Source organism: Amia ocellicauda, chromosome 2 (genome assembly GCF_036373705.1).
Source record: "Amia ocellicauda isolate fAmiCal2 chromosome 2, fAmiCal2.hap1, whole genome shotgun sequence".
Lineage (NCBI taxonomy): Eukaryota > Metazoa > Chordata > Actinopteri > Amiiformes > Amiidae > Amia > Amia ocellicauda.
The window spans coordinates 63,101,948-63,114,028 of NC_089851.1; the positions used below are offsets into that span (position 1 = coordinate 63,101,948).

Here is a 12,081-nt window from a genome sequence, read left to right on the forward strand (position 1 = left end):
ATACTTTAATGTATTCTTAATCTTTCCTGAGCGCAAACGGGTCTTAATGAAACAGAGCTTGGGTCAATCACAGTTGCTCAACGTGTAATTCATAGCATTGGTTAATTGCAGTTCAGAATCAGAATTCAACATTCAATAAAAAAAACTAATCACCCTGGAGATGAGACTTTTAAAGTGTTACTGTGCTTGTGTGAAACATGGACTCAGTCTTAGCTCCTCGTGTAGCGACACATCCTCTGTTCCTGTTTGCATCCATGGTCTGGAGATCCAGATGAGAGGAGGGCTTTTAAAACCCACTGCCTGGTTCATCTCACCACCTTTGAAGGGTCTTGGCCAGATTAAGAAGAGCATCTACATGGCGGTAAATGCAAACGAGTCCATGAATGTGTACCTTTTATTTATTTATTTATTAATTAATTAATCGATTTTAATCTAAAAATGCTCAATTTATCCCAGTGTTCCCCACTTCAGTATTCTGAAGGGCCACTTCGGTAACTCATTTTTAGCACATAGTCTATATACCCCCTATTCCTCAAACATTGTTCTTAATTGAGCTCATTGCTGAAAAGCTGGCTTTGCACACATATCTGCTACCGAACATGGACAGTCCCTTAAAAGCACAGGATATGAATATGGGATATTTATATTGGGGTTATTTCCACCTGAGTTTAGGCACAGAACAGGCTGAATGTATTGCCTGCATGTCAAAGTCTTGGAGTTCAGAGTCTGATTTGCTGGTTTCTGACCTCATGTGTTCGAGTTCAGCGGAGGTGGCTCTCACAGGTACGGCACAGGGATTTAGGAAAAAATTGAATATCTTTCTGTTGCAAAAGTCACTAAATCGTCCTGTTCTCACACTCTTCATTATAGTGATCAAAGTCATCTGTCAGTTTCTCACATTTGTCTTGCTCCCAAGTGTGGCCTTGGAGAGGCAGTAAACCCATCTCCTCTCAGAAGCACCTTCTGACTGGTTTGTGAAACACACCCATACAAGTAGCTGTGCAATATTCTGGACATCAGTTGTTTCTTCCAGTGCTCTACTGAGGAAGGGCACCTCATTCAGGACAGTTACCAACGGTTCAAATCAATCTGAACCAAGAGTCTCGGGTCGCCTTGGATCCGCTGTTTCCAATAGTTGCAATGGACTGATCTGTCTGACTGTTGTCTTTGTCTGGCGGGTTAGTGCACATAATTTGAGCAGATGCAATGATGCCCTCCTTTACAATGTCTACATCACTCAAAGCCTTTTTATGTTTGAGTAAAATCCATATAATTGGAAATGACGCTTTAGTAATGACTGGTTCCTGCTCAGTTAACCGTTAACAGCTGCTCCCAGTCATTAAGGGAAGCTTTCAATTTCTTTATTTTGTTTCATAACTCACACCTCTTTGCTGGCAAATCAAACAGATATTTACTAACTCCATAAAGAAACTCACATTCCCAGTCAGAGTAAATGGTTCTGTAGTCTTTCTTATTAGCGTTGTTTTGTGTATCACACGTGTAGGCTGAGGACCTGCAGCTGGGCTCAAGCTGCCTGCAGAAAGTGCTGGAGATTCACTTACAGGTCATAAAGAGGCTGCTGGGTGTGAGGGGGGGGCAATCCTTCTGCCTCCAAGGGACACAATTGTTGGTCCTCAGGATATATAATGAGATTTACCCTCTCTCCTGCAATTATACAGTTCTGAGAAATATATTGGTGGAACCACAACGCATCGTGCTTGTCTGGTAGCGAGTAAGTCATTCGTAAGATGCTGCAGTCGTGACTCGTGAGTAAGTTGTTAGTAAGATGCTCTAGTTGTTTGTAAGATGCTCCAGTCATGAGTAAGTAATTTGTAAGATGCTCTAGTCATGAGTTAAGTAATTTGTAATATTCTGTAGTTGTTTGTAAGATGCTCCAATCGTGATCCTGTGTAAGATGCTCCAGTTGTGAGCAAGTCTTTGTAAGATGCTCCAGTCATGAGTAAGTTGTTTATAAGATGCTCCAGTGGTGAATAAGTCGTGTGTAAGATGCTCTAGTCGCACAGTTTCACACAGATGTTTCCTACACAAATGCCTGTGTGCCATATGGAGACTAACAGGAAATTGCGTTGTCTTTGCAGGACCTGAGCTCGTTTGCCATGCCGTTCCTGGACGGGGACACAGAGACCTCTGAGAAGGATGCCACACGGAAGGTAAATCACTTCTGTTTGCAAGTAACAAATGGGATATTTCTCTGGTTCTTATCAATGTGTTGTTTTGTGTGATTTAATATGGATTAGAGCGCTCTCAGACATGCAAAGTGATTAAAGGGTTCTCCATTTCATTTACCTTCGTGCATCCTTGGCATGCAGCCTGGCGTGTGTTTAAATCTGAGGCTCACTGCGCTGCTGGGATAAAGGTATGGTAAAGCTCTGAGAAAAACATTGCATTGTGTCAGTTTTCTCATTGTCCGTTTGTCTAGACCTCAGATTACACTCAGTTCTTCTCATTGTTAGGATGCAGATAAGATAATGACAACTACAGTGAGGGAAAAAAGTAAGTTTGTATGTTTGCCTACTGACAAAGAAATGATCAGTCTATAATTTTAATGGTAGGTGTATTTTAACAGTGAGAGACAGAATAACAACAAAAAAATCCAGAAAAACGCATTTCCAAAAAGTTATAAATTGATTTGCATGTTAATGAGGGAAATAAGTATTTGACCCCTTCGATTTACTACTTGGTGGCAAAACCCTTGTTGGCAATCACAGAGGTTAGACGTTTCTTGTAGTTGGCCACCAGGTTTGCACACATCTCAGGAGGGATTTTGTCCCACTCCTCTTTGCAGATCCTCTCCAAGTCATTAAGGTTTTGAGGCTGACGTTTGGCAACTCGAACCTTCAGCTCCCTCCACAGATTTTCTATGGGATTAAGGTCTGGAGACTGGCTAGGCCACTCCAGGACCTTAATGTGCTTCTTCTTGAGCCACTCCTTTGTTGACTTGGCTGTGTGTTTTGGGTCATTGTCATGCTGGAATACCCATCCACGACCCATTTTCAATGCCCTGGCTGAGGGAAGGAGGTTCTCACCCAAGATTTGACGGTACATGGCCCCGTCCATCGTCCCTTTGATGCGGTGCAGTTGTCCTGTCCCCTTAGCAGAAAAACACCCCCAAAGCATAATGTTTCCACCTCCATGTTTGACGGTGGGGATGGTGTTCTTGGGGTCATAGGCAGCATTCCTCCCTCCTCCAAACACGGCGAGTTGAGTTGATGCCAAAGAGCTCCATTTTGGTCTCATCTGACCACAACACTTTCACCCAGTTCTCCTCTGAATCATTCTGATGTTCATTGGAAAACTTCAGACGGGCCTGTACATGTGCTTTCTTGAGCAGGGGGACCTTGCGGGCGCTGCAGGATTTCAGTCCTTCACGACGTAGTGTGTTACCAATTGTTTTCTTGGTGACTGTAGTCCCAGCTGCCTTGAGATCATTAACAAGATCCTCCCGTGTAGTTCTGGGCTGATTCCTCACCGTTCTCATGATCATTGAAACTCCACGAGGTGAGATCTTGCATGGAGCCCCAGACCGAGGGACACTGACAGTTATTTTGTGTTTCTTCCATTTGCGAATAATCGCACCAACTGTTGTCACCTTCTCACCAAGCTGCTTGGCGATGGTCTTGTAGCCCATTCCTGCCTTGTGTAGGTCTACAATCTTGTCCCTGACATCCTTGGACAGCTCTTTGGTCTTGGCCATGGTGGAGAGTTTGGAATCTGATTGATTGATTGCTTCTGTGGACAGGTGTCTTTAATACAGGTAACGAGCTGAGATTAGGAGCACTCCCTTTAAGAGAGTGCTCCTAATCTCAGCTCGTTACCTGTATAAAAGACACCTGGGAGCCAGAAATCTTGCTGATTGATAGGGGATCAAATACTTATTTCACTCATTAACATGCAAATCAATTTATAACTTGAAATGCGTTTTTCTGGAGTTTTTTGTTGTTATTCTGTCTCTCACTGTTAAAATACACCTACCATTAAAATTATAGACTTTTTTCCCGTGCTGTAATTAAGATTTTAAGGCAAGTAAGGAAAGGAAGGACACAGGAATGTCCTGGGTATCACCCTGTGTTTTTCAGGACTGTTTGCTTTTGTTCTCATCAGCCTCCTTTTCCCTTTCAAAATGTTCCAGATGTCTCTCGTGAGATCATGGCTCTTCCTTTAAAAACATTTTACAGAAAACATTTAAAATCTTGAGGGAACCACAGTTTATGAGGAATGTTTTCTCTGCTTGCTTGGCATCATTTACCAACTTTTAATTTGACTGTTTGCAACACGTCCAGAAAACACTTTTGGTTTTGATACTTTTGTGACTAGAATTACAACACTATCGTGTCTTTTGTTTGAGTCCTCAGTCGACCTTTGAAGTGTCGTTGTGATTTCTCTTCTCAAAGGCAAGCAAGACTCCATTATTCCTCCTCAGCTGAGAGCTTTGCTTGGTAATGCGAGCCCCCGCCCGGTCTAGCCCTGAGAGGATGACGGGCTTTACAGTGTCGTTGTTGAGTTGCAAATGTGGTCACACCGAGATGATAATTGGGGTTTTTAAGCAACTGTGGAGATATGCACAACACCAACCAACCAACCAACCAACAAAGACACAAAACTACAAACGTCTTTGGTCTGAGTAGAAAAGTAAAATAAGATGGCGGGGGCAGATGCAGTTGGTGCTTTAACTAGACTTGTACATAGAGAGACGTTTTAGCAGTTTTACTTTTGACTGAAAGCGAAAAGCTGATTGGCTGAGACTTGTTTCACAGCCACAAAAAGGGTCTTCCTGGAGCTGGGCAACAAAGCTCCCCAAAACCTCCACACCAGCAGCGGTTTGTAATGTACAGATTCCTAGTTTTCCATGATAAAACCCTCAGCCTGATTAACAAAAAAACAGGCTATAGCATTTTAATATATCAGCAAATAAGCCAACTGTATTGTTTATTAGTTTGTTACAGTATATTTAGGCACTGATAACTAGGGGATGATGTTGCGCACAATGCAGACATTACACCCAATGGTAAGATAAACCAGACTAGTTCTTAGATTTAAAAAGTTAAGAAAAACACTATGAAATTATCCGCCAAACCTAAAATTAATTGTTTTTCTGCGGCAAACTTGGCATTTCCGTGGATTTCTAGGAACCTTGGTAATGTGTGACTTTGCTCTTTCTTAATTTTCCTCTGAAAAGACTAAAGTCTCACAGTGTATTGTATTCTCTTGCATTACTGTTATGTTCTCTTAAATGTGTATATATTGTGAGACCAGTGGCGTAACATAAGAGAGGACAGGGGATGAGAGCTCATTCCTTAAAAAAAATAACAAGTACAGATATCACTTAAAGGAGGCAAGAGGCAAGACTCGTCAATGATTTGTCAGTTGAAAAACAAGATGCATCAGATCCGCTTTTATTTTCACGTACTTGCTGATTTCAGTAATATGCTATTTACAGACATTGTGAAATGGGCTTTCTTTAAATCTTAAGTTTAGACCTTCTCCGCACATTTCTGATTATTTAGTCTACATCTTTGTAGACCCTTTGTAGATATGTCAGGTTCTATGTTTTAAGCAATTTGCTTTATAGTAAAGTTCAAATGCACTGTATTTTTTCCTTAAATCCACAACGTTTTTCTAGTAAAATGAAAATGAACTTGCTAGCTATATATATTTTAACACACAGAGATGTTGCCCTGCAGGTCCCACAGTGGTAATTAAAACACACTTGTGATGTGTGTGACATAGCGGGGACATGATCCCAGTTGGCACACATCGATTAGGACACTAGTCAAACCCCAGTAGCACTTTAATGAGTTTGTGTGCGTTTGTCGGGCCTGTCCTCTTTCAGCGCCACGTGTCTGCAGTCTCCGGATCGTTACTTCTCCCCAGCAGACTGGACTGCTCTCAGATGCTCTCCTGCCAGCGTCCAGCACACATGGCCATCTGTCCTCTTCTGCTGGAGCTGTCCCCGCTGTGTTACTGTCTGAGCCATCTGTCCCCTCAGGGGCGACCCCATCCTCTATTGATTCAGTAGATCAATACTCCACCAGGCTTCTCACTTTCCACCAATTTCCTAACCTGACAAGCCAGATAGCTGGTGTTGATCGTATTGATCCTGAGCGCATTGTCCTTTCACGGCACCAATCCCCTCTTGTTCAGCCACGGCTTCCTTACTGAACGGATGCAAATTCCCAATCCCTGGAAAACATTGTTTTTCTCCCAGTCAGGACTCTTTTTTAATTATTATTTCTTCTTCTGCTTCATCTTCTTTGATTTATTCTCTTTTCCTTTCTCTTCTCTTTTCTCTGGTCTGTCCCACTGAAGCAAAGTAGCATCACAGCAGATGCAGACGAGGCTGTGTTGCCTAGCACACACAATCACGGGAGAATCTCGCTACGCTGTGGCATGAAAGCGATGGCGGATCCGGAAACTAAAATACGATCCAAGTTCAATTCATGCTGCGATGAACAACATTTGAAAGAAACAGTATTTCTCTGTAAACAATATTAAATGACCTCTCATTACCATAAGGTTGCTCTGTGATTCTATTCAACATTGTGTTGATTTTGTCCATTTTGTTTTGTGTATCCTTGACACACACTTGCCCCTTATCTCGGGGGCAGAAGCTTCGCGTTGGCCTGTCCTGCTCACGCATCTTTAAACTAAAGGGCACGCTCGTGTGTCACAGTCTAGGGGGACGGGGGAGGGAAGGGATTGGATGCCTGAAGGGGTGGATGGGTATAAAGCAGGAACTTTGTCTGGAGGAGGAGGCAAAGACGGGACTCAGTGCTGAATACGTGTGGTCGTGGCTCCCTCCTGTCTTCGCCTCTGTATAGTGGAGGCGTCCTGGCCTCGCTCTGCTCCTGTATGCTCAGAGTCAAGGCTGCTTAACACTGCCTGATTATATCATTAAATGCGAGAATAAACCATGCTGTGTTATTGGATTATCTGATTTGTTAGCTGCTTTATGTTTTTCTCTTATTCATGAAAGTGTGTGCAAATCTTCACACCTTGCAAACGAACTGCCTCATTATTAAATAAAAAGCAACAACTAATAATCAGTGACATGAAAGACTGAAAATCCTGAGTAATCTGTAGATCCTAATATATCCCCCTCGATAGCATCACCGTCCCCATTAATCTGCCAACCTTGAGCTCAGTCTGGACGCAGCACTGACGAGAGCACAACCTTCACGGCGTTGATATGAGAGAGACTGAACCAGCAGTTTTACCAGTTAATCCAGCGACAGTATTGAAGGCATCTCTGAACACAACAGGGACGCCTGCTAGAACAAAGACATGCTTTTTTAACTAAGAAAATGGTTTTGAGTGTGTTCAGAGTCTCTTGTTTGAAGGCTGTGTGCCAAAATATGCCGGGTATATGTGTGTGTATTTATTTAATTTTACAATCTGCCCGCAGGTTTTGTAAACATGTCACTGTCATCGTGAAGTATCAAGTTCTCCCACTGTTTATTTACACTGCCTGTCAACCCAGTGCTCTGTTTTTGCTTTTTTATCAGCATCAAATCTGCCCTTCGTACTTCTATATTTATTTGTATTTACAAACACTTGTGCACATGTTCACAGCCAGCAGGGAGATGGTTAGACAGCAGAGTCAAGGCTGAGAGAGAGGGAGAGAGGCTGAGAGACACAGACACAAAGACACACTTCCCAGACAAAGCAAAATAGAGTTCGCGCCTGTCTGATCAGCGAGGCCTGCAGCTTGAACCGTTCTAGGCCTGTTTACACGGACCTGAATTCCTGTCTGTGAACACTGCGGAGGCCGAGGATCGATGGGTGCCGTTCACTATAATGTTTCGTCTAGAATCAGATGATAGGGAGCAGCTGTGTGAGCAGTTGTGAGAGTGTCATGTTTTCACCTGTCATAGGGAAGTGAAAATGTATGATAGAAGCAGACTGACCTGAGACAGTGGGGCAGAGAGAGGAGGCTGCTCAGATAATGTCTGTTGGCAGCATTTTCTATTGTAGTCCTTAGCATCACAGCCAAAATAACACATCCCGGTGCCATGTTTTGATTGTATGTATTAATTTATTTGCTTGCTTACTTTTACTTATTTTCTTGTTTACTTCCTTCCCTTTGTCCCAGACAGAAATGCATTATTATGAGATGGCAGTTCTGCTAGCAGCAATATGAAAGGTTTTACTTCTTATTTTGGACTGCTTAATCACAAGTAATTGTGTTAACATTAGTCAATTAGACAAACTAATCACCTTTAAATGTCTCTTGTCCCAGCTTGGTTAAAAAATACATTAAAAATTCATGACATTTTCAGTCATAATTTACACTAATGGCCACCAGTTCTTAATAAAAATAACGTGCGACAGGAGTAACACTTGGGTTTCGTGTGCACTTCCTCCGAGTTTTGTTGAGGGTGGCATGTACACTCACCTAAAGGATTATTAGGAACACCTGTTCAATTTCTCATTAATGCAATTATCTAACCAACCAATCACATGGCAGTTGCTTCAATGCATTTAGGGGTGTGGTCCTGGTCAAGACAATCTCCTGAACTCCAAACTGAATGTCTGAATGGGAAAGAAAGGTGATTTAAGCAATTTTGAGCGTGGCATGGTTGTTGGTGCCAGACGGGCCAGTCTGAGTATTTCACAATCTGCTCAGTTACTGGGATTTTCACGCACAACCATTTCTAGGGTTTACAAAGAATGGTGTGAAAAGGGAAAAACATCCAGTATGCGGCAGTCCTGTGGGGGTCGAAAATGCCTTGTTGATGCTAGAGGTCAGAGGAGAATGGGCCGACTGATTCAAGCTGATAGAAGAGCAACTTTGACTGAAATAACCACTCGTTACAACCGAGGTATGCAGCAAAGCATTTGTGAAGCCACAACACGTACAACCTTGAGGCGGATGGGCTACAACAGCAGAAGACCCCACCGGGTACCACTCATCTCCACTACAAATAGGAAAAAGAGGCTACAATTTGCACAAGCTCACCAAAATTGGACAGTTGAGGACTGGAAAAATGTTGCCTGGTCTGATGAGTCTCGATTTCTGTTGAGACATTCAGATGGTAGAGTCAGAATTTGGTGTAAACAGAATGAGAACATGGATCCATCATGCCTTGTTACCACTGTGCAGGCTGGTGGTGGTGGTGTAATGGTGTGGGGGATGTTTTCTTGGCACACTTTAGGCCCCTTAGTGCCAATTTGGCATCGTTTAAATGCCACGGCCTACCTGAGCATTGTTTCTGACCATGTCCATCCCTTTATGACCACCATGTACCCATCCTCTGATGGCTACTTCCAGCAGGATAATGCACCATGTCACAAAGGTCGAATCATTTCAAATTGGTTTCTTGAACATGACAATGAGTTCACTGTACTAAACTGGCCCCCACAGTCACCAGATCTCAACCCAATAGAGCATCTTTGGGATGTGGTGGAACGGGAGCTTCGTGCCCTGGATGTGCATCCCACAAATCTCCATCAACTGCAAGATGCTATCCTATCAATATGGGCCAACATTTCTAAAGAATGCTTTCAGCACCTTGTTGAATCAATGCCACGTAGAATTAAGGCAGTTCTGAAGGCGAAAGGGGGTCAAACACAGTATTAGTATGGTGTTCCTAATAATCCTTTAGGTGAGTGTATAACAGTTCATGGCAGGCTCAGGGAGAAGGTAATGGACTCAGGTTGAGGGTGAGGGTTTACAGATGTGAGAAGGACACTCCGTGTGGAAGACCTTGATGTATCCCAGCATCCCTTGGGACCCCCAGGTCATCTGTGGAAGCAGCCTGTCGAGATAACTGGAATAACGACATTGAAAATCTAAAGTCATTTTTCAATAGGAGATCAAATGTTTGCAGATTACTACTATTGATCACAACTGCTACTAAATAATAATAAACATTATTCACAATTCATATTCATAAATATTGAAGACCATTTCTGAAATTTGAGGAAGCCATCCTCAGCCCTTTGACTTACCTGAATTTGTTTTTAATTGCTTTGATTTGTTAGTTGTTTCGCTCTCTCTCTCTCCTTTCAATTCCTCACTCTCTTTCGTCCGTCAAGCTCTAACAAAAGCAGGCAGGCTTCACCAGTCCAGAGCTCATTAGTTATTTATAATGATGTTCATGTTCAATCTTTGATTCCCGTCTCATCAGGTACAGGCATTGTCTGGGCAACCTGAACCTCCGCAGGCCAGCGCTGTCCTGTAAAAAACACATAGGCTTTGGGAGCTGATACAGAGCAATCTCATGCCTCTTTATACTGTGGAAATGAAACAACATACACATATATATTGAGTACCCAGGCTTTAATACAGCACTTCTACTTCTGCATTTCATTTTGAGAACACCAGTATGAATTTGAAGCACTTGCTAACAAAATCAAGAAAAACAGCTTGGAGTAGCTGAGAAGCAAGTATAAACCAAACCATTTCCACCCGGGGGGCGTTTCTTGGATGTTGGGATGAAACCAGAGCACTAGTGACATCCCACCGGGGCAAGAACATGCAAACTCCACACGGGCAGACGTCCAAGGCCCGAATTAAACCCTAACCACTGTGTCTACGTGCTGCTCTGTACATTATCAATGGTTGGTATTATCCTGCTGATTGCATGTATTTTGTACGAACTACTCTTTGAAATGTCTTATCTCTTATCTTTTTTTATGTTTTTATCTTAAAAATGTAGGAGGGCAGTTAAGCTGGGGTCAAGCAGGGAGAAAATGTAGTCATTGCTTTGTTTAACCTGATTATGCATCCTGACACCCAAAAAAGGACAGTGAAATAAAAAAATATACATACATCTGTTTTAGGGGGAGTCAGGGGTCAGCCAGGGTTAACTTGATATATTAATTCTCCAATTACTGCTCTTTCTTTGGGTTAATGAGTAACTGATAATGAATCACTGATCTGAAGCAATGAGTCGGCACTGTAATAGCATGCGTTGACCAAAGTACTGGGCTCTCTTTGGCTAAGTTGATGGTCCCTCTGAGTTTGTATTAATCTTCAAGGGCAAGGTGTGGTCGAGGTGATTAGAAACGCCTTTGAAACTCGGAGGCAGCGGCTGAGGTCAACCGAGGCTGCCTTCTCTGGACGAAACAGGGCTGCTCAGTAATTGTCTTTGTCGAACCTTGCTCGACACGGAGAGATTGCAATTTTCTGTCGGACCTTCTCTCCCTCTGAGATGTCGGAGGTCGAGCGAAGTTGGAGCCCATCCCTGCGTTTCGGCCTACTTTCTATTAGCTTGTATGTGATTGGCTGAATCTGTTATGTTTTCTTGGCTTTAGGGTCGCCACAGCCTTGAAAGATGGAGCTGTGCCACCGCCACTGACATCTTTGTTTTTCCCCTCCAGGGAGACAGCAGCTGCCCCTCGCCCAGCCCAACCAAGGGCTTCTTCATGAAGGGTCCTCACAGCCGGCCCTCCAGCCCCATGTCTGCCCCAGTGCGCTCCAAGACCAGTCCCGGCTCCCCCAAGACGCTCTTCCCCTACTCCTACCAGGAGTCCCCACCCAAGTCCCCCCGCCGCATGAGTTTCAGCGGGATCTTCCGCTCCTCCTCCAAAGACTCGTCCTCCTCCACCTCCACCTCCCCCGTCAGCATCAAGTTCTTCACCCGGGCCAGGAAAGGTAAGCGAGCACGGGGGAGGCGGGACCTGATATCAAAAGGGTGGACAGAAGCTCAAGCACTATTAAGGGGTGGGGAAAATCCTCCCACAATATCTACTGCCCATTTCCATACATATTCCGTACAGCGCTATCCTTTGCTTTCCAGACAAAGATAGACAGACATGATTCAGAGATACGATACATACATCAGATAGATAGCTATGATCGCTAACGATAGATAGAGACCACAGACCAGATGGATATGAGTGAACCGATAGATAGATAGATACTCTAGGTAAATATGAAATGAACAGTTAGGAGGGCAGGGCAAACTAAAGTCACTGTTGGTCAAGGTGATCGGTGCAGATTGGGGCTGTTCTTCAGTGCAGAATCCAATGCTACGACAGGTTGCCCAGATCCCATTTGGACTGGTTTCTTCCACATGGATTCAAAGGGTTTTATTTGGGGCGGGGTGGGGAGGGGGT

The 12,081-nt window shown here is 43.6% G+C and overlaps 1 protein-coding gene across 4 annotated transcripts in view; it reads left to right on the top strand.

Moving 5' to 3' along the window:
• LOC136711845 (5'-AMP-activated protein kinase subunit gamma-2) overlaps window positions 1-12,081 on the top strand; it is a 119,208-nt gene that overhangs the window by 27,331 nt on the left and 79,796 nt on the right. For all 4 annotated transcript variants that reach the window (XR_010804783.1, XM_066688410.1, XM_066688399.1 and 1 more), the window contains exons 2-3: window positions 2,100-2,171; window positions 11,344-11,617. Coding sequence is in view for 3 of the 4 variants with exons in the window: in XM_066688410.1 (XP_066544507.1) it covers window positions 2,100-2,171; window positions 11,344-11,617 (346 nt within the window). In the remaining variant the exon portion in view is untranslated. The remainder of the gene's footprint in view (window positions 1-2,099; window positions 2,172-11,343; window positions 11,618-12,081) is intronic.